The following is a 26663-nucleotide window of genomic DNA, read 5'->3' on the forward strand; positions in this document are numbered from 1 at the left end:
ACACACGATGAGGGAGCTGGATCTATAGACAACAGATCGGGGCTCGAGATCTAGTGACGCGGCTAGTTAGGGGCACCGGATGAGCGGCAATGACATGAGAGCAAGGAAGGTTGAGGCCGCGCATGAGCGACCGAGAAGAAGTTGGAGGTAGTGACGATTTCTGCGAGGGGATATTGTGTGAATAGGAGAAAAGGGCATTCTAGAAATCACGGGATGCCGAACGGCTAGAATGCTCCTGCAACACGAGATATGACGGTCCAAAAAGATGCATATGAACAATAAACACTAGGAGGAACAATACTCTGAGACATCATGAACCCTCCTCGTAACCTTAAACTCTCCGTCTTCATAAGACTTCGACACTGTCGGAGATGGTAGTGCAAAGGCAAACACAATACCACCTTCAAAGGAGAAATGCCTAGTTAGAAATCACAAATGGCATATGCTTCCATACTTATCAAGCGCAATATGAAAAGAGGTGTTAGGAGCGCCAAGAGAAATACTTTAAATGGATCGATACTACGTATATACTTGCTATGGCACATTCCCCTATTTGAGTGCTTGATGCCTCGCTTCCATGATGCCGTTGGACATCAACAACCTCGATGCATGTTCATTACAAACTTTTGAGAAACTTTTGAGGTACAGCAAAACGAACCTCGCTGGCTGCCTATTTCTAGGTGCTTGGATAGACCCTCCTTGCATCTCCTCGGGCAACACTGAACCAGCGCTTCATCAAATCTCCCTCTGATTCCGTAAGGCATAACTGGTTCCCACAAGATCCCTTGCAAAACGTAAATCTCAAGGCAAATTTCTCCAGGGACCAAAGGCGAAAATGTCCCGTCCCCAGGAACGGAACGGAAGAGAGAAAAAGCGCAAACAAAACTATCTATATCTACACCGGAAAGGGTTCACGGAACGGAAGGATCTCGTTTCATCTACACCAGGGGGGCGCCGCGCCGGTCGACCTGCAACTGCAAGTGCGAGGGATCATCGACTCCCCTTGGCTCGCTCCCCACGCCCCCCAGTCCCGAACCCCTCGATCTCCGTCGCCGCCTCCCTACCATTCTTCCCCACCCTCTCGAACCTTCCAGAGCCTTCCTCCCGCCCCGAGATCCCTCCCCGCCGAGATCCCCGCGCCATGGTGTCGTGACGGCGGCCAAGGCGCCATGGAGCCCATGTCCCCCGACGACCGCCCCGAGGCGGCGGCGGAAGCGCAGCAGCAGCCGCCGCTGGAGTGGCGGTTCGCGCAGGTCTTCGGCGAGCGCGCGGCGGGCGAGGATGTGCAGGGAGGTAATAAAACCCGCCGCGGGCCTCTTGGGGCTCGGCTCGGTTCAGTCGCGCCCGCGCGAGATCTGCTCAGTCCGGCGGGTTCGGTGGGGGTCTTAGCGGCGCGGCGCGTTTCGTCGCCACAGGGTGGGCCGGGGATCGCGGGGGGTTCCAGGGGCCGCGCGGCGGCCTAATCGTGGGGCTTCCGCGTGAAGGCTTTTGCGGTGATTTGGGTTTTCAAGCGTTTGGTTCGTCGCGCTGGAGGAAGTGTGCTGCTCACAGTGTGTTCCGCCGTGATTTACGACGGTTTACTGCCTGAACCCTGAGTGCTGAGGTTTCTGTACGTGGGCTAACTGTGTAATATACGTCCAGGAGATTGGGATGCTCTGGTTGGTGGTTAATGTTATCGTTGCACTGTAATGCATCTATGTGTCGGGAGTTGCATTGAAGTAGGAATGCGGGATGAATTTGTTGAAAGTGTTGCTGATGCTATAGAACACGATATGCTAGTGGAGTGTTCAAAAGTTCAAACCTTTGTTCACGGTGTATCAGGGTAGTTGATTTGCTTGAGGTTTTCTTAGGGTGTTAGGATAATCTGGTAGTAAATTTACGAGCTTCTGGCATGTAGCTGCACAAAACGATAAGTGTGTTGCAGAGATGTCTACATTAATGCAGTTTTTTTTTGAAAATCTTGGGTAGCTGGTGTTTGTGATTGCTTCTGAGCTGTATGCCTTGTGAAGTGCACTTCGAAGATTAAGTTGCACCTTAACATCCTGAGCGTTTCATAGCGGGTAGGATTCAGAATCATGTCAAGTGCACAAAGGGTGTTTGCCATTAGTTTACCTGACTTCCCCTGGGTCATATGCTCTTTTGGCATGCGTGGGATCATGCGATATATTGCTTCTCATTTGGATTTTCAGTTTGGCTCTGATTTTGTGTTGAAATGGTGTTTATTTGATCAGTACTTACTAAGGAATAGTGAGGTACATCTGTATACAAATCTTAGATCTTTGCACTTTGGCCTGCCCGTATTTTTAGGACTATCAAAAGGTTGATCATGGGGGCATCGTGATATCCCTTTTCCTAGTTCATACCTGAAGGTGATTTAGTTTGAAGGTTGAAACATGGCACATAGTTCCAGTTCTAACCTTGCAGTCTGCTCACATCACCCGTTCACATTGCTGTTGTTTCAACAATTCAACCATTGTGTCCAATGTGCAGCTTTCCATCAGGAACAAAATATCTTCTAGTGGTCCTGTTCACTATCTGATACTATTCGACACCGAAACCATTTATACAAAGAGGAGATAGTGCAGTTTAGATGCTCAGATAAAGTGTTAACAAAAAAGACAGTCTTTTTTCTAGTTCTGCAAATGGCCTAGCACAAAGCTGAGTCCTTCAATATCAAGTTTTGTTGATCTCATCAACTAAATCTAGTTAATGTGTTTCCAAGACTACTAATATTAAGGTAGCACCTTTTATCGAGATGCTTTTCACTACTGTGCACTGATGGACAAAACTTGATCAATTATTGCAGGCAGTTCACAAAAATTTACCAAGGGCAAATTTCCCAACAATATTTATGCTTTTCCCTCTTTTGATCTTGGAATCTCGCCTTCCACATAAACCTGTCTGGATACTTAGTCCCAAGTTGACCATTTTCCGTATAGAGTTAACACAAAAGTGACATTCTGGGCGAACAAAATTAGTAGGTATTGAAGCTTATGGTGAAAATTAGGCACGGGCAAGAGTTTAGGGATCAAAAGTGGACCTTTTCTTTTTGCTAGTAAATCGAAATGACATGATATTTATTGCTCATTTTGCTAGATATTTGTTTTGATGGCTTGATTTGTTCACCAGCCAAATTCAATTTGTATGTTGATCAAATATGTTACTTGTTTCAGTGGATATAATCTCTGCAATTGAGTTTGACAAATCTGGCAGCCATCTTGCCACCGGAGATAGAGGTGGACGTGTGGTTTTATTCGAAAGAACGGACACCAGGGATGTAAGTACCACACTGTATAAGTTCTGCAGTTTTTTTTTGCTTCAATCTTTTGTGCTCATAGTGTTAATGTATATGCAGAATGCCAGTCGAAGAGAACTTGAGAGGCAAGATTACCCTATTGCTAGGCATCCTGAGTTCCGTTACAAGACCGAATTTCAGAGTCATGAACCTGAGGTATGTGAGTCTTAATTTGTGGTGATAGTTACAGCTTGTTCATGAATGTCTGTGACCTGTAACTCAACCGGATCTGGCCTGGAGGATTTTCATAGGAATTTTGAAGGAAAGGAAACATCAATTATCACGTCATGGTTTCTTTGTGCCAAATTTCTATGAGAATCTTGTGCTCAAATTTAAAAAGACCCATGAAGTTGAAAGTACATAATAAATTTGGAGGGACATCATGAATTCATGTCCGTTCACTATGTTCTCTTGTAGATTACTTGCTACCTTAGAAGTGGCAACTTTTCCTTTTCTAGCTGTACATTCCAACTGCTAAATCTAATTTATCAACTGAAATCTGGTTGCTTAGCGGTAAATTCTAGCCATTTGACCATTTGTACCATTTGAAAGTAAACAAGTAGATTGCCAATTATGAAACTACAGATGGTAGTATGCAAAAAACATCTCTGCCTTGCAAGCTTTGCAATACTTCATCCATGAATAAGTGCCATTTTTAGAATGTATGTAGTCGACCTCTAATTTTACACAGTAATGTTTTAGCCACATGAAAAAGTAGTACTAATAGATTTTGTTATGGAAAGTAATGTGTTTAGCCTTTTTATTCACTACAACCATCAAACCAGAGACCAAAGCAGGGCTCGACAAAACAGAAAGTATCATGGACTCATGGTACGTCATCCTTCCTTGAATGGAACTTAAATGCCGGAGCAAGAAGACGCTCTCACTAGCATATTAGCATGACATTAATGATCAAAGTTGCACATTAGAGACAGTAACAGTCTCTGTAACAACACTTTCGTATGTCATTAATCTTGTAATTTGGAGTTTGTAACAAAGCCTTTAATGACACTTAGGGATAGGAGAGCCAGAGAGTGACTATGCGCTCTGGAAAAATATTTCCTAGTTTTAGTTTGGGATTAGTTTACCAGAAAAAGGCAGCATAAAATCATACGTACTCCATATGTCATTCTAAGTGAAGCTACTGCACACACAGTTGTATACTGGCATATGTGAAATTGTGAACCTTTTTTTTTTTCTGATTTCTGTGCAATTCATGTAGTTTGACTACCTAAAAAGTTTGGAAATAGAGGAGAAGATTAACAAGATCAAGTGGTGCCAAACTGCTAACAATGCACTCTTTCTCTTGTCTACAAACGACAAAACAATAAAGTATTGGAAGGTATGGATATAACAGTTGCATCAGAAAGTTGTTTATTGGTTAATTTCTTAAGGTCAGGACTTCCTGGCTCACCTATTGTTTATCTAGACCTGTTATGCCTGGGAGTCGTTCACACCATTTTTTTGGCACCTTAATGCAGATTTACATTTCCTTGTTTTCATTCTTGCTCCTCATGAGCGGAATATATTCATGAAAATTTTATATTTATTCTTGCTGATAATGATTTTCTTCTTTACAGTTTAATATTTTTCAATTCTATTGCTGTATTGCTTGCCTTTTTGCACTTTCCTGTTATTGGCAAATGCGAGCATATTCTATGTAATACTGTTGCTTGCTCCTTTGCTATCTCTGCAGGTGCAAGAGAAAAAAGTTAAACGAGTTTCAGTGATGAATTTGGATACCTCACAAAGTTCAGACAGTGGTTCAGCTTCAAGTTCGGGTACCAGTAGCTGCAGAGCTTTTCTTCCAAATGGCGGATGCTCGGAAAAGCTATACAATCCAAACAACAATATGTCATTTCCTCCCGGAGGATGCACATCATTGCGTTTGCCTGTGGTGGTTGTACCTAACCCACTTTATCCATCATCTCTAGTGTTGTACAGCATGATGCATCAGCAGCGCTTGCATATACAATAGTTTTTTAATGACATGATAGACAAGTAGACATCCTTCTAACAAACTCTGGATAATATCAATTGACAAGTCTGAGTAATTTCCTTTACTTTGTATGCAGGTTACAGACCAAGATTTGAACCATGTCTCCAGATGCCGACGTGTATATGCACATGCTCATGATTATCATATTAATTCCATTTCAAATAATAGGTTAGCTTCCCTCATGATATTATGGATGTCTAATCAAATATGCAAAAAATTATGTTCTTATTGTACTGGAACAAACTTTACAGTTTGCTTGTCTCTTTTCTTCCTTCAGTTCATCTTATTTTATTTTCTTACTATATTATGTCTTCTTTGATCTGTTTTTAAGTGGATAATCTTTTTGGCTTATTTGTTTTGACCTTTCAATTTAAACATACTTAAAAAACCAGACTGGACCAGTGGTTAAACCGGGAAAAATGGAATCAGTGACCTCCCCAGAATCGGTTTCCTTCAAAGACCATTCACACAACTGGACCAGGGAAAAACTGGCTGAACTGGGTGTTTTTTCATGACATTGGTGAGCCTTGGCGGTTGAAAAAATTAAGCAAAGTAGAGCAAAGAAAGGTGCAGTTTCCTGGCCTGTTGGGTCCATCCCAGTCTGCCCGTTCCAAACGCTGAAGTGGGAAGCCCTGGCTCCCCATGTCCCTAATCTGTGGCTGCTTGGCTGCCACTCCTCTTCTCCCTTTTTCATCTAGTCATCCCCAGTGGTTGCTGCTGATCCAAATCTAGACAGTAATAGCGATTGATTGACCTTCCTATCCACTTCTCCCCTTTTCATGATTTAACCCTTTTATTTCGTATTTTGTGTATTTCCCAAAAGATTGTCGTAGCAGTGTTTGTCACCTTCTGTACTAGGCAATGTGGTTTCTGACTCCATGTAAAACAAGATGGCTATGAATTGGATCGAACAAAGAAACATAATTTATTCATGATTAGTTTCTGCTGTTGAGGTATTATTGAGCTACTATATGTTTCCCTTTGGATGAATTAATGTGGTTGAGTTATCAACAACTTATATTTTTATTGCCTGGGTTGATTTATAGAGGGCAATGTGTGAGCACTATGCTGATACAGTGTTGTCACTTTGTTTTACTAACAGCGATGGCGAAACATTCATATCGGCAGATGACCTGCGAATAAACCTGTGGAATTTGGAAATTAGCAATCAGAGCTTTAACATTATTGATGTGAAGCCTGCAAACATGGAGGATCTAACCGGTAAATCTTTCAGCCTTATAACTACTTATGCTGTGCAGTGAGCTCCCTGTTTATCGTAAATGTTGAACATGCAAATGTTATTAAACTGGTAGATTCGCAGTCGAGTAACTTGATGTTCTGTATGGAGTTCTTAGTTAGTGGAGTTGGATGCATAACAAAGTAATCAGGGTAAGGTATTTGTGCCTTCTCTTTTTACCATGTAAGCTTCTTAGTTAGTGGAGTTGGATGCATAACAAAGTAATCAGGGTAAGGTTTTTGTACCTTCTCTTTTTACATGCAAATGTTATTAAACTGGTAGATTCGCAGTCGAGTAACTTGATGTTCCGTATGGAGTTCATAACTAGTGGAGTTGGATGCATAACAAAGTAATCAGGGTAAGGTTTTTGTGCCTTCTCTTTTTCATCTCTATGACCTTCCAATATTGTTGGAATAGCAACCTGCATCGCATCTACCTATAGTAACTCCTATTTGTGTGGGGTCAAATTTGTCCATGATGGGCAGCATTGATTGGAGATGGATTGGGAAGGCAGTCGAGTAACTTGATGTTCTGTATGGAGTTCTTACTTAGTGGAGTTGGATGCATAACAAAGTAATCAGGGTAAGGTATTTGTACCTTCTCTTTTTACAATGCAAATGTTATTAAACTGGTAGATTCACAGTCGAGTAACTTGATGTTCTGTATGGAGTTCTTAGTTAGTGGAGTTGGATGCATAACAAAAACAAAGTAATCAGGGTAAGGTTTTTGTGCCTTCTCTTTTTCATCTCTATGACCTCCAATATTGTTGGAATAGCAACCTGCATTGCATCTACCTATAGTAACTCCTATTTGTGTGGGGTCAAATTTGTCCATGATGGGCAGCATTGATTGGAGATGGATTGGGAAGGCAGTTCCATTTTCTGAACCTCCCAACTTTCTGACCATTCAGTCAATCACCTCTCTGCAGCGGTATGTTGATATGCTATCTAGTAGTTCCTTCTCAGAAGTGTAGATTTTTAGCTCTATGTTAACAGTCGATAGTTGGCAGCTTTCAGGTGAGAAATTCAGAAATATAGTAGTTGCTTTATGGAAAAACCACAATTAGACAAACAAGATAACCTGTATGGGCTTTTGCTGTGCTAAAATGAAACTAATACACTATTGCATATGTGATCCCAAAATTTGTTTGTTGACTGGTTAACTGTGCTACACCTTTGGCTGTTGCTGTTAACAGGAGATCTTTGTAGGTGTTCTTTTATTCTCTCATGCAATTGTTGTTAGTTCCATTATTTTTCTTGTTATGTGGAAACGCACATTACATTTTGTAATTCTGTGAAATTTCAGAGGTGATTACATGTGCGGAGTTCCACCCAACTCATTGTAATACACTAGCATATAGTAGCTCAAAGGGTTCTATCCGGCTTATTGACCTGCGGCAGTCAGCACTGTGTGACAACCATGCTAAGCTGTTAGTAATTCCCCTTGAACTTCTTGAGTAGCATTTATACTTGTTTAGAAGGCAATGTTTGTTAGTTTTTATCATTTCCAATGGCTACAAACATTTGAAATTAATTTGTATGGCCAAAATTTGTCGTGCTATTATCTAATTTAACTGGGGCATCTTGTAAAGATTTGAGGAGCATGAAGCACCTGGTTCCAGATCCTTTTTTACAGAGATAATTGCGTCAGTTTCGGATATAAAGTTTGCAAGGGGCGGAAGACACATTCTTAGTCGTGATTATATGACTCTCAAGGTTTGCAACCAATCTATTTGTCCCATCTGTTGAATTTCTAAGCATTTTGCTTTCTATACAAATTGTGCGCAAGGTGGCTAGAAACATCAATTCGATTACAAAAAAACTCTTGTCAAAATGCTCTTCGTCTTGTGCTGTTCTTTCGATCCAATCCAGGTCTTGATATATTGAGTTCATCTTTCAATGCTATGAATAAGCTGCGTGCAACATCATTGAGTTCTGTAATGGAAATTATTTAGTTTCGACTTTCTTGAAGCACGCCATATACCAATATGGCATTGGACCCACAATCCAAATGATATATTTTGGTGATTTTTTTATCTTGATAAATCTTGACCAACTGACTGGCTAGAAAGAAAATGATCAAAATCATCTGTTACTTGCATGCATACACTTTTAATTTAAAACCCTAATTATGGTCTTGCTAAAATTTGTCTGCACCTCATGCGATTTGTTTTTTTGCCAAATATTTAAATAGTTGTATATTGAAATTTGAGGGCCAAGGAACTTTTGTGGCCTCACTTTTTGAGATAAAGGTATTTGACTGCTAGAAATGTTTTTAATTAGTTCTTTTTCTTTCTTGAGTTATGGGATCTAAACATGGATTCGGGGCCAGTTGCAACTTTCCAAGTTCATGAATACCTAAGACCGAAGGTGAAGTTTTATCATCTGAATGAGGACAAAAGAGCCATATCAATACCTGTTGTAATCTAATACTGTGTTTAATCTAATCTTTTGTAGCTTTGTGATCTATACGAGAATGATTCAATTTTTGACAAATTTGAATGTTGTCTTAGCGGTGATGGATTTCGTGTTGCAACCGGTTCTTATAGGTATATCCTTGTTCAGTTATTCTTGTGTTCAGAGCTGTAAGAATTGCTAGCTTTTGTTTTATTTAACATTTCTATATGTTAACTCATCTTTTGGCACCATAATTGCAGTAATATATTTCGTGTTTTTGGTTGTGCTCCTGGAAGCATGGAGGCATCCACTTTGGAAGCCAGCAGAAATCCCATGAGGTCTGTTAGATATTGAGACTATTGTTATTGCTTATTACATGGATATAAGTTATATTCTACCTGAATACAGACTATTTCAAGATAATTCATTAGCCCCTGGCTCCTTAGTTAATTATTTTTCCACTCCAAGTTAGCTCAGTACCTCTGCCTATATTTTTTCCAAGTTGGAACTACCTTCCAAAAAAGAGAACATTTCACTTATGATGAGTACCTTATGTCAAGGTTGGGTTACCAAACATTCAAGATTCAATATAGGCGACCTGTGACCATGTAGTAGTAGGGGCCTGTTTGGCAGAGCTCCCAGAGTGGAATCACTAGGAGCTCTGCCAAACGGCAGTTTGCAGTTTTTAGCTACCAGGGTGATTCTGTGGGAGTGATTCCTTAAATGAACTAGATGTTAGAAGCTGAAAAAAACCAGCTTTCCCTGATTCACTTCCTCCACATAATCACTTCCCCCATAAAGTTCGGGTTACGTAATCACTTTTCTAAGAGAATCACTTCTCTTAGAGAATTTGGATCACGGGGAGCTCTATTGAACGTGCCTTAGGTATAAGCACATCATGTCAACACTAATCCAACATGCAATCTACATGCAAACTATTTTTCTAAGCTTGTCTGTACTATTTTATTATTGGAATTGAAAACCCATACAGGCGTCAGGTGTCTAATCCAGCAAGGCCTACACGGACTCTGACCTCTTTGACCCGTGCTGTGAGGAGAGGTAAGTTGCTCTCTTGCATCGTCAATCTTGACTTGTTTTTGTAATGTACACGGGCTAGACCGGCCTTGTTCCCTTGGTGCAAATTTCACCGTCTGTTTCTTATCATTAAGCTCATATGGTGCAGGTGGAGAAAATCCAGGCGTTGATGCCAATGGAAATTCTTTTGACTTATCAACAAAATTGCTTCATCTTGCATGGCACCCAACTGAGAATTCCATCGCGTGTGCTGCTGCAAATAGCTTGTACATGTATTATGCATAGGGAATGTGCTAGAGAAAATTGGTTGTTTGCTCAATATGGAAGCCTTGGCCTTTCACATGCATCGAGGGATATGGCGTAGGAGATTGTTATCAATTCCTTGATTGGGGCCAAAAAGAGGCAGTCAGCTACCACAAGATTACTTCTCTCGCTGCCATGACAGGAGCATGTACTCTGATCATATTGAAGTTTTTGGTCCCAAGATATGATGACTGTAGCTGCCTTGTAGCGAAATCGGCAGTCGAAGGATAAAGCAGAAGAAGATAGACGATGACTGATGCTAATTCCACCAAAGGTCACAGGAATATCTGTTTACGAGTCACAAAGGTTTTAAGTACCCCCCCCCCTCCCACCAACATGTAATGCAACCTAGCCAAGGCTAACTATCAGTTGTCATGAACCATCAGATCGTTGAGCTTAAAGATTTATCACAGCTATTGTAGTTAGTGCCCGCTGCTGTTCTATTCATTGGATAGTTGAAATAAGTAAGGTCCAACCTGCTTGTGAATTATGACCCTGTATGTGCTGGTCATTGATAGTACCCATTTTCACGAATCCATCGATTTGCGACAACAGGTCATGATACCATTCGCTGGAATCACAATATGCCTAGCACACTTCATGATATGAGTTATACATTTTGTGTTTTGTCATGTAGCATAAATGATCTGGATTCTTGAATACTCCGTACCTGTCTATCTGCTTTGCACACAAAAAAATAAAAAAATTGTGGCGCGCGACTCTTGCGCAGTTGCATTTCAACCGTATTTTTCAAGAGAGATGAAGTTTTGTACTAGATCTGTGTACAGGCCATGCTGTCGTTGTTTTTCCCCCTTCCCTTTATTAGGATCTGGAGCCCAGCAATTGACGGTTTGACACGAAGAAAGCGATTAGTTTTTGGACTCTGGGAAGGCTTGTGCGCACCGCTGACCTTGACAGCCTTTGTTTCGAGTCGAGCGCATGGCGGGGCGTCGACGCATGTATCGTTTTCCAACTGGTGTTGATCGCTAGATGATACTGATGGGTACCTAGCATTTCTCGGTGTGCGCCGCTGGGTTAACATTTGAACCACTGCTGTATCGTACTGTATGCGACTAGATGCAAGTTTTGTATTTTTTTTTCATTGGATCGATTAAAAACTAAAAAAAAGAAAACTAAATGTTCACTCTCACTTAACTAAGCTACAGAAAAGATGAACTGAACGGTGAACCAAAACTCACTTGTATAGTTATAGGTATCATGCGTGCTTCTAAAAGCCAGACCAGGCCCCTACCCTAAGTTTACATGCTACAACAGGCATTCTCGCCATGATCAACAGTCAACTGAAGAAAAGGCATTCCTTTTTTTTCCTCTTCTCGTCTCCTGGTTGCAGAACATCAGAGCTTAACACAATGTCGCAGCGCTTAATTACAATGTAGGAGAGCATTTGCATTTGGGGGTTCAAGGTCGCAGAACAAGAGCACCTGCAGAAGGCACGGGTACGAGGCTACGAGCTGAGCTACCCGGCGGCTTCTTGCCGGAGCTAGCTAGCGGCGCGCGGCGCTGCCCCAGTCCTGGTCGCGCAGGAAGAGGCAGACGGCCGAGCAGTCGTCCACCCTGGACGCCGGGTACCTGACCCGCCACCGCTGCGCCGCGGCCTCCGCCACGGCCTTGGACGCGTGCTGCTTCCGCGGCGTGGCGCACACGATCGACACCACCTCCTCGTTGCTCAGCACGTCCCACACCCCGTCCGTGGCCAGGATGATGAACAGGTCGCCGGCCGTGATCCGGCGATGCGCCACCTGCGGCTCGGACACCACGCCGTACCGCTTGAGCCGGAAGTCCCCCAGCGAGCGCGCCATGGCGAGGCCCGGGCAGTCCTCGTCGGGCAGCCACACCCGGAGCACCGACGGCTCGCCCTTGAGCGCGAACACGCGGCCGTTGCAGCTCTTTATCCTCTCCGCCTCCTCTGCGATGATGCCAAAGCAATGCTCACTTCTTCATCCACCCACAAGGATTGCAATTCAACGGAGTATGATTGGGAGATGAGGGCCACGACTTACGAGGCACGTTGGGCTTCTGGTCGCTGGTGAGCTGCACGGCCTTCAGGTAGCCCGTCTCCGACATCGTCGCGAGCACCGCCCTCGAGTCGCCGAGGTTCGCGATGATCAGGTCCTTCCCCTGCATTTTGTTGCAAGTTCTTTGTAAGATGCCAAGATCACAGCAGGTCGAACAATGTGGTGTGACGCAACATTTGCTTCGAGCTGTCCGTACCTGCTTGATGGCGCACACCGCGGTGGTCCCACTGAAGTTGCTGTCCACGTTGGCCTGGAGCTGGAGCTCCTTGTCCATGGCCTCGAACGCGTTGGTGCAGGCCTCCCTCCACTCCTCCAGCAGCTGCGCCGGCGACGGCTGCGGCGACGAGCCGCCGCTGCTGTCCGTCGACGACGACGGCGAGGCGTCGCTGAAGGCCGGGTCGTCGTCGTCGTCGCCCGCGGCGGCCAGGAACAGCGCGTTCCGGTGGCTGAGGATCATGAAGGGGAGGTAGTCCCTCACCAGCTTGCTGATGAAATGCCCGCACCTGCCATGTCCGTCGAACACGCCGCAAAACACTCCGTCCTCCATGCCGAATCCCTGAAGAAGGGAAAAAAATCAGAATTAATTGTACAAACCGATCAGGCTCAGATTACATTTGCATTTGTAAATGAAATGGGTGATCACTGTCAAATGATAGTACTCCTATCAGAGAATATCTTTGACAATTGAGCCCGAACGTTGGTGAGATTAGTGCTTGGTGAATCAAGCTTTGGGAGCAGAGAGTATCATGGTGTGTCCCCGGATTGGAGCAGAGTATCATGCGGTGCAATAATTGAGGAGAGAGATAGATATATTTTTGAACGGAATGGTCTAAAAATGAAGGAAAAATCATGCAATTAAGCATCATTGTGATACTGTTAAAGCAACGGTAAGCTCCAACACATCCAAGAACTGTTGGCGAAGGCAAGGCAAAGATACTAGTCAAAGTTCGTATCAAGCAAAGATACTAGTCCAAGAATTATTGGCCTGAAGAATTCTGAATTCTTTCACCGTCTTGTTTTCCGTAGTTTGAGAAGACGGTGAATTTGAATTCTTTCACCATCTTGGTGCCAAACAGAACGCATCGTTTTCTTTACTGTACGGCGATGATTGCGGTGGTACTATACACGGGACATTCCTGAAATTTTCGTGGTACAAGAAAGTGAAGATCCTAGCCAGCAGATTGACATGCCCAAGACCGCAATTTTCTTCTGGAAATGATGGTACTACGGCCAGAGTTTTTTTTATTTGATAAAAATTATTTATCAAATATATCAGATAAAATTTAAATAAATTTAAACAAAATTCATATAAATTTTAGAAAAATTTCAAACAAAATACCGATAAGTAATTTTTTATACAGGTCCACGGTAGATCCGGTAAGCCGGATCAGATATTTGGGGCCGATATTTTTTTGTACGGGACAACTGATTCATGATTAGAGAGCGAAATAAACAAAGTTGGTGGAATTGATTCGACCGCAAAAATCGCTTCCGTCTCCACTGCTCATGGAAATATCTGTACTAGTACAGATCCACCAGAGCTCTCTGGGAAAAAAAATGGAAAAAAAATTCAGGAAGCCACAGAATTCTGCTGGCAGCATCAATTACACCCCCAAAAGAGCCAAATGATCAGAATTCCAAAGCCACACATGGCGCCCTAAATGACCCAAAAGGGCGAATATTTGAACACGCTAATCGAAGGGGAAAAAGCAATTAACAATTTTTTCTCTGACAATATCCGCAGAACGAATTTGAGGTTGTTCTGCCATTGTAGCACTCTCCATGGTAGAGCTCATGTGAGCTTCTCGGCACCAAGAACACCCGGACTATTTGGTAATGCAGATAACTGCCAAGAACCAGAAATCCTACGGCCCTACTCCTGAATGATCCACACAAGCAAGCGTAACAACGAAATCCCACACAAATCCAGCACACAATTTAACATCACGCGGCAAGAACAAGGAACGGATCGGCAATTCGAACTATGATGGCACTACCTGGCAGAGGATGACGGCGTCCTGGTTGGGCCCCTTCTTGCCCTTCAGGGAGTAGAGGGAGGCCACCTTCCTGCCGGCCACCCCGCCGCCGTCCTCCTCCCCTCCTCCGCCTCCCTGCTCGTCCATCACGTACACGACGTTCTCGTCGGACTCCTGCTCCGGCTCCAGGCGCTTCGAAGACGCGCAGATCCCCATCAAGTCTCTGCTCTACACTGGCTAGCTGGAGAAGACAAGAGCAGGCAGCTCTGCTGCTGCTGCTGCTGCTGCTGCTGTTGAGAAAGAGAGTTCAAGATGGCTGCGAATGGCAGGGGAGAGGAGAAGAAGGGGGCCGGTCGGTAGCGAACCGCACCCAGATGAGCCGCGTCTTTTAAAGGAGAAGTAAAGAAACTGTGCACTGTGCAGCAATGGATGGATTCCCTCCAGTGGTGGTGGCATGGCACCGTGGACCTGTGATGCGCAAGTTTTTGGCGCGTTTTTGCCCCGTGAACCCGTCCCACGGGCCATGCCCTGACTTCCTTGTATTCGCTTGGATTGGAAGGCCGGGCGTCGGCCATCGAATTCTTTTTTAAGAGGTTAATCTTCGATGTCATCAGCGTCGGTAATTGCCAATTTGGTGGCTCTTCCCCGTGATCGTGTTTTTGCCGTGAATAATCATGTTTGTTTCAACCTTGATTTCCATCGCTAATCACAACAGCGGATGTGCACCGTGCCTTGCAGATGCGCGCGCATGCTACGAGCTCGCAAATGGCAACTAGGCACAGGTATTTGTTGCATTTTTATACTCTCGCTGACACGTGGGATCTCGGAGATTTAATCGTATCATCATGGAAGTAGATTTGTCTCTTTTTGTTGTAAATATAGGTGCTTGTTTGGGTCGGTTTTGGGTTTTTTAGAAACTTTTCGGTTCTTAGTTTCTCTTTGAGAACGTTTCTGCGTTGAAGTAGAATCACTTTGTGTAATATTTGGCTAGTTAGATAGATTTTCATCTCTGAGAGAGGATGCTAATTGTAAATAAGAACGAAGTGACTCAGAAACGGGAAAAAACACTTTTACTTGTTTTTTCTCTGTGTAAAAAAAGATAAACAGTTCTCCTATTTCAAATTTAAATCACTTATCAAAAGTATCGTTTGATAGAAATTACATTAATTCTAGCTAGAATTTAAAATATTTCTTACTACCAAACACACCTTAAGTTTACAAAAGTGGATGAGCATAGCGCTATATGCGTGCGCCTGGATTCAATTTATCGACGGTAACTGGTCAAAATTCGCGGTTACCGAGCTTCTCGCTCCGGTCCGATTTCAGAAATCGAACGGTAACCGAATTTGAATTTAAAAAATTCAAAAAATTCCTAAAACAAACTAGACATAATTCTAAGACCTTATGTTATTTTTTTTTAAAATAATGTCGTTTGCATCATATTCTATAGGAAGAAAGTTTGAAAAAAAATGAAAAAAGTTGAAACGTGCGGCTCAGTTATTAACTCATATTAAGAAAAAAATTAACATGCAAACACATATTTTTCTTTTGTAGGACATAACTTAAGAGGATCTTTAAATTTGATTTCACTTCATTTAGAGTTTTATTAATTTCTCTATGATTTTTACAAAGTTCACAAGCATAAAATGAATATGTTAAGAAACAACACTGTAATTAACTTTTTCATATCTACTATTATTTTTCCTACATAAAACATAGTATAAATAAACTAATAAAAGTGGTTTCATTAATTTTAGAGGTGTGATGGTCAGTTATGAATTAATCTAGTCGCAACACATTTACACAATCCTTCATGTTACAATAACTAATTCATGAGTTCATATATTTTTAAAAGATATAGGATCATGTAATAAGACTAACAAATTTAGTTTCATGATTTTTGGATTAGTAAAGAGTAAACTATGCATTTAACTTGGTTTAACAAATACATTTTCTCACAGAAAGTTTTCAACTTTTTTATGAGTATAAATACTTTTATCATGTAGACCATGTTACAAGGAAACCAACAAAATTTGTTTCACTTGATTTGAAGCTCAGATGAATTAGTTATTGATTTTACAAAATTGAGCCAATTTTTAGGGTTTTTTTCGTTAAACTTCACTCAAAATCGAGAAAACCGCTCGATGAATCGAGAAAACCGAATGGTTACCGATAATGCTGAAAATTCGAGAAAACTGCTCAATAAATCGAGAAAATCGCTTGCTAATCGGTCCGATTTGACCGGTTACCGAGAGGCGATTCTAACAAAATTTTCACCAAATTTCAAATTTTAGCAAATAAATTTTGTCCAAATTTTAGCCGAATTTTGAGTGGTTATCACGATAATTGTGAATTTTTGGTTGCCGAACAGACTCGGTAACCGAATTCCGATCTGTAAGTGAAACCTTGGCGTGCGCATACACAAGTGAGCCACTGGCATAGGCTCATCCTTTGAGAGAAGCGAGAAATGAATTAAGGACGATATCATAAGTAACATGTTGAGACCTTTCCCAATCAGATTTATCTCAAGTTTAAATTTCACTTAGACCTAAACCTCATGTTTTATGTAGAATTTTCGACTGGGCTAAAGGAAAAGTTTTATGTGAGTTTCAAAAGCAAACTCAAAGTTTTCATGAGTTTCAATGCAAATTTTAATGTTTAAAAGATTTCATTCAGGTTTCAAAAACGTTTTGAAGTTCCACAAATTATCAAGTGAGATTCAAAAACAACCTCAAAGTTTCTAATTGGTCTTAGATTCAAGTTTGAGCAAAATTTTCGAAAGTCCAGCTCAAAACCATTGAAGTTCAGAAGGGTTTTAACATAAAAACCACGTTATACTTCGAGGTTTCAACTAAATTTGGTGAAAAAAAACTTTAGTGGAGCACGCTGTTGATGTGTCTCGAGCCGAATGATACCGTGGCATTTTCTCACTGTCACCGTGTTGATCTACTTACACGAGTCCTATGTGGCAACGATGCTAAGTCAGACTCGATGGTAGAGACAGATAAATGACTCTGTACATGATGCTTCATTGTTGGCTTTGCGTGTGTGTGGTAGGCCTAATGGCTACGACACTAGCATGCAAGATTATCTGGACTATCAAGGAGATCGAACCGTCCTTTCCATGCACAAGAACATGCATAAACGAGAGTGACAACTACAAATTGCATTGGAGCGAAAAGGCTGTCGGTAACATGTGTATATTTTGATGAAGTAGCAAAGAAAACATGTTAAAAGAGTAGTCAAAAGATGTGTCAAGTGCATCTACCATGCACCGGAGAGAAACATATCCTGCGTCAAGCGTACATGATAAACATAGACATTTTTTAGTGTAAAATATACTCTTAAAATTCCATGGTTTTGGAGGAATCAATTATCAAACTCAATACCTCATCGACAAATATTATTGACATACTCTATTAACCATCTCACCCTCCCAACACAGGTGAGGCCACTTTTCCGGGATCTGCTATGTCTCCTGTATAAGTCCTTATATTAAATAGCTAATACGTATAATATCATAATTATGGCATCACAATCATATATCATATATAAAAGTATTAATGTTATATAGCGAAAATAGTTATATTAGGCCATAATTATGATTTTGATGATTAATGACAACATATCATTAAGACTAATATGTTTGTCAAGATTATATGTTAGTAGGTCTCATGGATGCAATACATCAAGAAGTCACCATATCCGGGATAAAGTTTGATTGAATTGGAGAAGTATCAGGAGAATTGACCTCACCGGAAGGTCCGGTGCAGAAGAGTTTGCACTCATCGGAGCATTGTGCACAAAGGTTGATAGCTTCACCGGATAGTCCAGTGCTCTATGTGTTGAACTCATTGGAGTATTCCTGACAAAGAGGAAGAAGGCTGATGACCTCAACGTATAGTCCGGTGATCTGCATGGGGTAACACTAGAGCATTTCTTGCAGGGAAGAATGCGAGTGCAGAAGACTGAAGATCAACCCACCAGAAGGTCCGGTGCTTGGTTTGTGCACACCGAATTATAGCACTAGAGTATTTCTTGTAGAGGCGACTGCAAGTATTGAAGAATGAAGAACAACTCACCAGAAGGTCCAATGCACTGAAGATGAATGCACCGAAGATGAATGCACCGGGGTATTTTACAAAGAGAGGCTGCAAAGCCTCGGATGGCTGAAGATAACTCATTGGAATATCCGGTGATGGATTTGAAGGTACGTTGGAGTGTTCAGTGTTCACAGAGGTATTGAGTGGAGTTCTAACGGCTAGTTTCTGAGGTTGTACTGATCGGATGATCCGGTGTTAATACTATTGTTCTCATCGGATCATCTGGTGTTAACAACTTCTCTGAGCTGTTGAGAAAATGGCTAGTTGAAGGTGTGGCATGCTGCTGGAAGCTAGAGAAAACTCATACACACTTAAGAAGATATCTAAGCCACCAAAGTGCTTAAAGTGATTATCTAAGACAATTAAGCACAATATTAGTGAGTGTTTAGTACTTATAGGCCTAAAGTGAGTTGTAGCTAGGTGCTGTAGCTTGAAGAAAGGATCAAGGAGTGATCCTAGCATATACCAAATGGTACGTCGACGCTTTGAAGTCTTGGTGACTCACCGATATCTTGGGCCTTGGTGGCTCAAGCTTGTTGACCCTCCGACTTGGTGTGGAGCGGTAGCAAGACACGTGTAAGGGGATGTAGAGACCCTTGCCTTGGTGGCTTAAGTTCTGAAGTAATCACGACGGCAAGTGACCAGAAGGGAGGCTAATGGTGAGACCTTGCCTTGGTGACTTGATGGCTCATCATACTTGAGACCTTGTCTTGGTGACTTGGTAGCTCAAGAGCCATGGCCGGAAGAGACTTGGCAATTGGGAGCATATCCTTTATAAAGGTCCAACGTGGATTAGGGGTGGTATTCATGTTATTGATACCACATGATAAAAATTCCTTGTGCTTAGTTTGTCTCTCTACCTTTTTTACGTCTCTGCATTTACATACTTGCAATTTACATTGCTAGAATATGTTGCAATCCTTTTGAGCAGTAGAGTAGACATACTAGATAAACTTAGAACATATTTAGATAAAAATTGATATTGGTTTATCTTGTGAAGTTTTTGAAACCAATTTATTTTAGGTTTCTAAGTGTCTTAATTCACCTTCTCTTTAGATGTCACTATTCCTCACATGTTACAACAATACAAAGGTCTTAAATCATAGAGTATTACAAGCCTGACCAACAAAAAGCACAATAGAACAACAACCTAAAGCCACAAACAGCTAGGGGTACGAATGCGACTACTAGTCTACTCCTCATCTGCGCCTTCGTCTCCAATGAAGTCGACATCCGCTTCCTCATCTGTATGATAGTAAGAATGAGTATGGAAGGTACTCAGCAAGTCATATACTATTGTAAAGGGTTGATAGATGCATAAAGGATGACTCAAGGATAGTTTTACGGTTTAATATAAGCGTAAGACAGTTTATGTAGGTATCTAGTTATATTCTCTACTATTAAATTTGAAAACAACGCAAATAAGGTAACAAGTATATAGGTTTTCGGTCCTGAGAGATGCTACACCTCAATCTGCATTCCCTATTATTGTGTCTGGTGTACCTCTAGTACCACACAGCTCCTGAAAGATCGAGCCAGCAACCTTATCACACGACCATCTAGTCCACACACTCACTCATTAAAGATACACACACCCCATTGTGATCATTGCCTTGTATGTCCATGACTGTGGACATGGCTATTCGAATAGATTTACACTCTGCAGAAGTTGTATATTGTACCCACATGATATGCTCAACTTCCAATCGTTGCAAGCGGAGAAGCAAATCATATCAAGACGCTTCGATCACCTTCCCTTGCTGGACTATACTACAAGATACACCAAGTGTTATAGGTCTCATATTGGGTTCACTCCCCCACTAACCACTGCATAGTGGCTGGGTTGGGAACACCTAAGTAGAGTACTTGGCAGGCGCTTGTGCCCTCGTTGCTCCCCTGGCTTCCTAGTAAGACGCCCATCTTGGTTGGAGGATAGAAAAGCAAAGTCGTACTCGTTGCTCCCCTGGCTTCCTAGTAAGACGCCCATCTTGGTTGGAGGATAGAAAAGCAAAGTCGTACCCATATATGACGTATGGTTGCATTAGGGTGGCTTAGCATGATAGCATAATGATTCGATACTTATACAACCCGTGCAGGCATCTTCAGCTGGCAATGAATACCACATAGGTAACTCAAACCCCCAAGAGCATCCTCACAAGAGGACTACTCTACTTGTCCCCGCCAAAATGGTTTTCACCCATTTTACACACCACCCACCCGTCATATCCCAAACGACATCAAGAATTCCACAATTATCAAAGATTCATGGTTTATGAGTTGAATTGGTTAATCAGTGAAGTGACATCTCTGAAGAGATGTATTCCATCCTAAACATGCTAGATAACAAGGCGTAGTCCGACGTTAATATAGATAACAACATGTAAATTCTAGGGTGATATGTATTCTGAATAATGACGTTTAAGGTATGTCAATTATTTGATAGGATTTAACTACTATATGTAGTTGAAATAGCACAATACATAGCACATGCGATGATAAGTCAAGTTTGAAATTGAATTAGATTATTGAAAATAGGGGTTCAAAATGATCAAGGAAATGGGATTTGCCTTTTCTGAAGTCTTCTTCTAAACCTTGGTCAAAGTTCGGGTTCTCCGGTTCCTCAGCGAATTCCTCCGGTTCTGCAAACACGATTATGATTAACGACGACCTATACTAGAGAAGAATTAAATAACACCAAATAGAAAACCGAATGAGCCATAATGGATATCACACTAAGATAAGAAGATATATCTCGAATTTAGATGAATTTATGCCAAAGAATTGTTAGAATCAGAGTTAGGACAGAGAAGTTATGACCCCCAAAACATTTAATCTAAAATAAATCAAGAAAAATACTAAAATGAACTATTCATGGATGGGGCCATGGGTGGGGCCTACTAAACAGTGCTGGAGCCCATTGAATAGTACTCGGGTCGGGCTGGTTCTATGCTTAGGCTTAGGCTTGGGCCTAGATCTGGTTGCACAGTGTTCGTCCCACTATGGTCAGACAAACTAATTTCATGGGGTAAGACAGATGGGCCAGCCCACGGGGGCATAGCCTTGGCTTGCTGGGTTGGCCAGCAAGATGGCCTATCAGCAACAAGGCCACAACCTACCTTGGTCGGGCCGTATCAGCGAGGCCAGAGGCCCAGTGGTGCACGTGCATGTCCTGGTGGAGCAGAACAACGACGGATGGGACTGGAGACCAGCGATGAGGAATTATGGCAGCACGTCATTGAAGGCTCGCCGAATCGCTCTCCCGCTAGGGACTCACAACGATGAAAGGGCGCTGGCATCTACTTGTGCCCATGAATCCATTTTGGGGGTTAATGACGGCAATTGACCTCCAGAGCGGGCCCAGATCAGCACCGAAGAAGACAACGATGGTGCAAAAGTTGGGCAACACCTCCCCTGCACTACGCGGGGTCTACCTACAAGGAAAAGGAGCCTAGTGCTCATGGGCTACACGGCACGACGATCAGTTCACATAAAGGGAGGGAGAAGCAACTGCGATGACCAATTCACTGGCGCAGGTGAGAAAAATCCCACGGCCAAGCCAAGCGCTCTATGATCGGACATAAGGACGAATATATGCTACCTAGGGGGGGGGGAGGTAGGAGGGGCTAAGGGAGCTCATCGATGTCTGGACCGAAAGGAAGGATGACTAGCGGCTTGAAGCCCTAGGCGGTGGTGGTGGCAAGCTTGGTTTTGTGTCCTAGCGCTCCCTCATGTATGGGTGAAGATAGGCGACACACAGGTGGATGGTGTGCTCCACATGCTCCTCAACTACATGCCGGGAATAGGGGCAATGACGCTTCAGTAGTAGCGGCGATGTAACGTGTGGCGGCAATGTGGGATGCCGAAGGGGAGAAGGGGAGAAGGGGGATGAGCTTCCCCTTTTATAGAGGGAGTAGGAGCAGGAGGTGTAGGCAGTAGAGCTGGTGCAGCTCGTGCTCCCAGTTGAACAACATGGTAGCTGCCTATCAAAAATCGTGTGATGGTGGTAGTGCGGCCACTGGCCATCGCGTACAGTGGATGCCGAAGTCACACATGTGAGGGGCTGGCTCGAGCGATTTGCTTGTGATAGTAGAGAGGGGAGAGGGCAGAGAGAGGATGGGCGGGCGAGAAAGTCATCGGCACATTCTACGGCAGTGTCACTCGTCTGGGAGAAGGGGTTGTCGGCGCGGTCCACTTGTCAGCAAGGGAGGGCAAGCGACAACAACGTGGCGCGCTGTGCTGGCGCATCGGTGGAGCTGTGCGAGTGAGTGCGCGGCGCTGGGCTGACGCATGCGGTGTTGTGCCGGGGAGGTGTCACGACCTAGGCGCACACTAAGGAGAGGAGAGGTGAGCCCGACTAGCATGCTAGTAGGCTGGTGCAATGAGAAGGGAGGGGCTGGATTAAATTAAAATGGGAAATTTGAATTTGGATTTGAAAATGGGTTTGAATTTGGCATAAATTCAAATAAGTGTATTTGAGTTAGGGTTTTGATTTGACACTATGAGATTTGGGAGAGGATTGAATTCAAAAGATTGAAATTGAATTTGGAATTCAACTGAATTAAATCTAAGAAATAGATTTAAATTTGAGAGACATTCAAATTCAAATCTTCACTCAAATAACCATAAAACAAATAAACCGAAACACATATGATCCAAATTAATGTAGGGGTTAAATTAGAAATTAATTTGTTGCTCTTTAGAATACTTAGCCAAAACAATATATTTGAATATACACATACAATATATATATATATATATATATATATATATATATATATATATATATATTCAAATATATATATTGTCTTGATTTTATGGTGCTTTAATAATTAGATTTTTTAAAAAATAATGAATTTACTATAATCTATATGCTAAAACTCAGGATGTTATAACACAACTTGCTTTTACATAGGATATTATTTCTTAAGAGTAGTCTATAAGATGCCTCAAATGTATAAAATATCACCTCTAGAAAAAAGCCTCAAATAACATTACCACTAGAAAAAAGCCTCAAATAGCGTCTTTACAGGTGCTGCCCCCCCCCCCCCCCCACCCCAGACATCGCGAGCTAGCTAGCTGGCTTCATACGTACGTTAGTGTAACCGATCGAGATGTACATGTCCTCTAGCTGTTTTAAGTGCCTCGCTATCATACATATCACGCTTCGTCAGTGAGAGCTTCACCGATGCATCTATCAATCGTACACTCTTTTGTACTCTCTGTGTGCACTTTTTCAACATGGTGTCATGTTCAGCTGTTGTGGTATTTGGGAGGCTAGCTAGTTAGCTAGTGCATGCTTATCCATGGAGCAGGCGTGGACGATGAGAGACGGGGAAGTCCAGACCAGCAAGGACCAAGCGTTCCCACTGCTTACTACATACTCAGCAGATGAGAGATTGCTTGAGGCGCTGATCGATCGAAATATACAAGTCTTGGTTGTTGAAGCCGCTCTCGGTTCAAATTTTTTGTCCTATATTTCAAAGACATATATGGATCGCATAAGATCAGCCCCAACAGATTCCTTTCGGGGATCAAAATCCCGTCGTGAAGGGATTTTCGTTCCCTTCAGCGTTGCAACGGTTTCCCTTCACGATGGGATTTCTAGGGTCGTTCCCTTCAGAACGGGGTTCTCTATCTTTTCTCTTCACGATTCTCTTTAAAGATAAACTGTTGGAGATGAGACAAAATAAAGGGAATAAAAATGAGAAAGAAAATCGAAAATGGAATGAAATGAAGGAAATATGGTTGGAAACTCATGGATTCCTACGTGCTGGTTCAACTCTGATCCGCATCCGCCCTGAATTATTCCTGATCATTACCGCTTTGACCCCTTCTAACTCGATCGGCCTTGATAGTTGATACCGCCTGTTACTAATTTAGAGACCATGCAGGTGCCTTGAATTCCTCGATTCAAGGCACAGCAAGTTGACGCCGGCGCATCGCGACTTTCTGCAATCTGCATGCATGGGACAAAACAGGTCAATTCGTCAGCCCTAAACATATGTGAATTTTCAGTCTCGCATGGATTCTTGAGTGCTGATCGAAATCTATTCTGCGTTGTTAACCGATGCACATATATAATTATCTTCTTTGATTCCCCCCCAAATATAATTCTTATGAACGAATACTTGCTATTAACTCAGGCGTAGCTAGGCTCCCTGCACCGTATTATATTCCTCTCTTCTTATATTTGTACTTAGACTTTATTTTTCGCTAATCCGTACGGCCAGTGGACTTTTAGTACGTTGGAGTTTGGACCGGTGATAAGCTTCTTAATTAAACTCTCCCCCCTGGCCCCGTCCAATCATTTGACGCGTAATCGATCGATCTTCAGCTGATCACCTGACTTCTCCCCAATTATTGCACAAAAACAAGTGTGTTTAGAGCCCCAATCAATCGAGTGACAAATCCCTCACCCAAGTGTCCTCTCACTCCTTGCGCAGCACGTTATCACAGCCATCATCGCTTTATTAACTATTAGCTCGTTCCATACACATACATAGTGGCGGGGGTAGGGCAAAGTTCCTCCACCTCTCTCTTTCTCATCTTCTTCCTCTCCCTTCTCTTCCTCTTTTTCTTTCTTACTTTTTTTTTCTTCCTCTCCTTCATTCATAATCTTAAAGAATGGGAGGAGATCACGGTGGTTGGTGGAAGAGGACGGGGAGAGGGTGCTTGAGCTCTCCCTTTTTTTCTCCCTCACCTTTTGTTTTCTTACTCTCCTTCATCCACGATCTCAAAGAATAAGAGGGGAGCACGATGGTTGGGAGGGGGGGACTGAATATGCCCCTGCACATACACTAAGTAAACAATTAGTACTAATTAGCAAAAGGTGAACCTGGCTTGGAGTCTTCTTTGTAAGTAAACAATTTTGCAAATATGGGGATTGAGCGGAAAACGAAGCATGCACATTTTAAGTGAAAAATAAAGTGGCATTTACAGCCCTTCTACTGTTAGCTCGACATGAAGCATGTGATAGCGATGATCAGTTGATAAATACTTACCATGTGTTTGGTTGGGCGTACGAGCCTGAGCCTGGATGAGATTGTTCAGGACGAGACATCTTCTCCATTTTTAGTTGGTTGAATCGAACCAAACCATCCTGAATGGAGTGATACAAATTTTAGGAATATTCCATCCAGATGCTGAACGGTCCAGTGCGTGAAAATCGATAGAACGACCCTGAACATATTCTATCAACTCCGCTAATCACTTACGATTAGTGATAATTAGTGACTATCGGTGGTTATTAAGGATTTTTGGTTAAACATTAATTATAATTAGATGTTATTAACTATAACTAATTATTATTGTGGGTATTTAGTGTTGATTATTTATAACTTAAGTTATGATTAAATGTAATTAGTAACTATTAGTACTAATTAGCATAGTTTGTTGTTAATAACAAATATAAATTATTATTTCAGTAAAATAATAAAGTTATATATGGATATAATACATGAATTTTAAGCAACTAAACACGTTCTCGTATTATCCCTGTCGAATATCTAAATATGTGGTGTATACGCATAAATAGTACACTATATATGGACATGGTATATCATGCACATGTATAATAACTCAGGATACTACGAAACCGAATTTACGGTATCTAATACACTCAGAAATCTAGAAAACTTATACTAGGAAGGTCTCGATTGGTTGCCCAACTCGAGAATGACTAGTTTCCAAATCAGATTCATCTGCTTTATCTTGTTGGACAAGATAGATGACTCTATATCAACTACGGCTGGATAAGAGACGATATATCATCCCTATATAAAATAGGGACCCATACCCCTGGGAACAGAAGGAGGAAAAAGGAAAGAGAGAAGGAGAAAACTCACGCATTTGTAACTTGACGTAAGCACCAAGACCATAGAAAATACTTGGCGACTTCAGCTCTATATTAGCTTAGATCCGATCTGCTACTTGTAATAGGTCTAGTCACATTTTATGTACTTGAGAGAGTACATATATATCACCATCTATACAGGACATATAATATTACTCCAACCGGGGGTCCGAACTTATCTACATCGTGTGTCTCACTTCGTGTTTAATCCTTGATCTCGAAGGTACCCCAATCAAGTATGAACATATTGCCAGAAATTAATCTTTGACAGTTGGCATACCAGGTAGGACCCTTCTTCTAGTTTTAGGATTGATCATTTCTCGAGTTCACATCCGTGCTAGTTTCTCTGACGATGGTTTCTACGACCACTTTGAGTTGGTGGAAGCCATGTACTCATCGCCTCCTGCTAGATCTGAGATCCTCTTTGGAGA

General features: G+C 42.2%; 2 protein-coding genes across 2 annotated transcripts; one reads left to right on the forward strand and one right to left on the reverse strand.

Annotated features, from left to right (window-relative positions):
• The first annotated feature begins 911 nt into the window (after positions 1-911).
• LOC133918672 (serine/threonine protein phosphatase 2A 55 kDa regulatory subunit B beta isoform-like) lies at positions 912-10871 on the forward strand. The gene is made up of 14 exons (XM_062362660.1): positions 912-1293; positions 3174-3277; positions 3356-3451; positions 4518-4637; positions 4992-5195; positions 5371-5462; positions 6397-6515; positions 7837-7960; positions 8123-8246; positions 8832-8900; positions 8988-9079; positions 9188-9265; positions 9919-9986; positions 10111-10871. Exons 1-14 carry the CDS (start codon positions 1170-1172, stop codon positions 10245-10247), a joined length of 1551 nt encoding a protein of 516 aa, XP_062218644.1. The 5' UTR covers positions 912-1169; the 3' UTR covers positions 10248-10871.
• Positions 10872-11442: 571 nt separating this feature from the next.
• Positions 11443-14651, reverse strand: LOC133918673 (probable protein phosphatase 2C 12). The gene is made up of 4 exons (XM_062362661.1): positions 14299-14651; positions 12498-12857; positions 12287-12404; positions 11443-12192 (listed from the first exon to the last, which is right to left on the reverse strand). The coding sequence occupies exons 1-4, from the start codon at positions 14491-14493 to the stop codon at positions 11771-11773; spliced, it is 1095 nt and encodes a 364-aa protein (XP_062218645.1). The 5' UTR covers positions 14494-14651; the 3' UTR covers positions 11443-11770.
• Positions 14652-26663: the final 12012 nt, after the last annotated feature.

Source organism: Phragmites australis, chromosome 5, assembly GCF_958298935.1.
Source record: "Phragmites australis chromosome 5, lpPhrAust1.1, whole genome shotgun sequence".
In the NCBI taxonomy this organism is placed as follows: Eukaryota; Viridiplantae; Streptophyta; class Magnoliopsida; order Poales; family Poaceae; genus Phragmites; species Phragmites australis.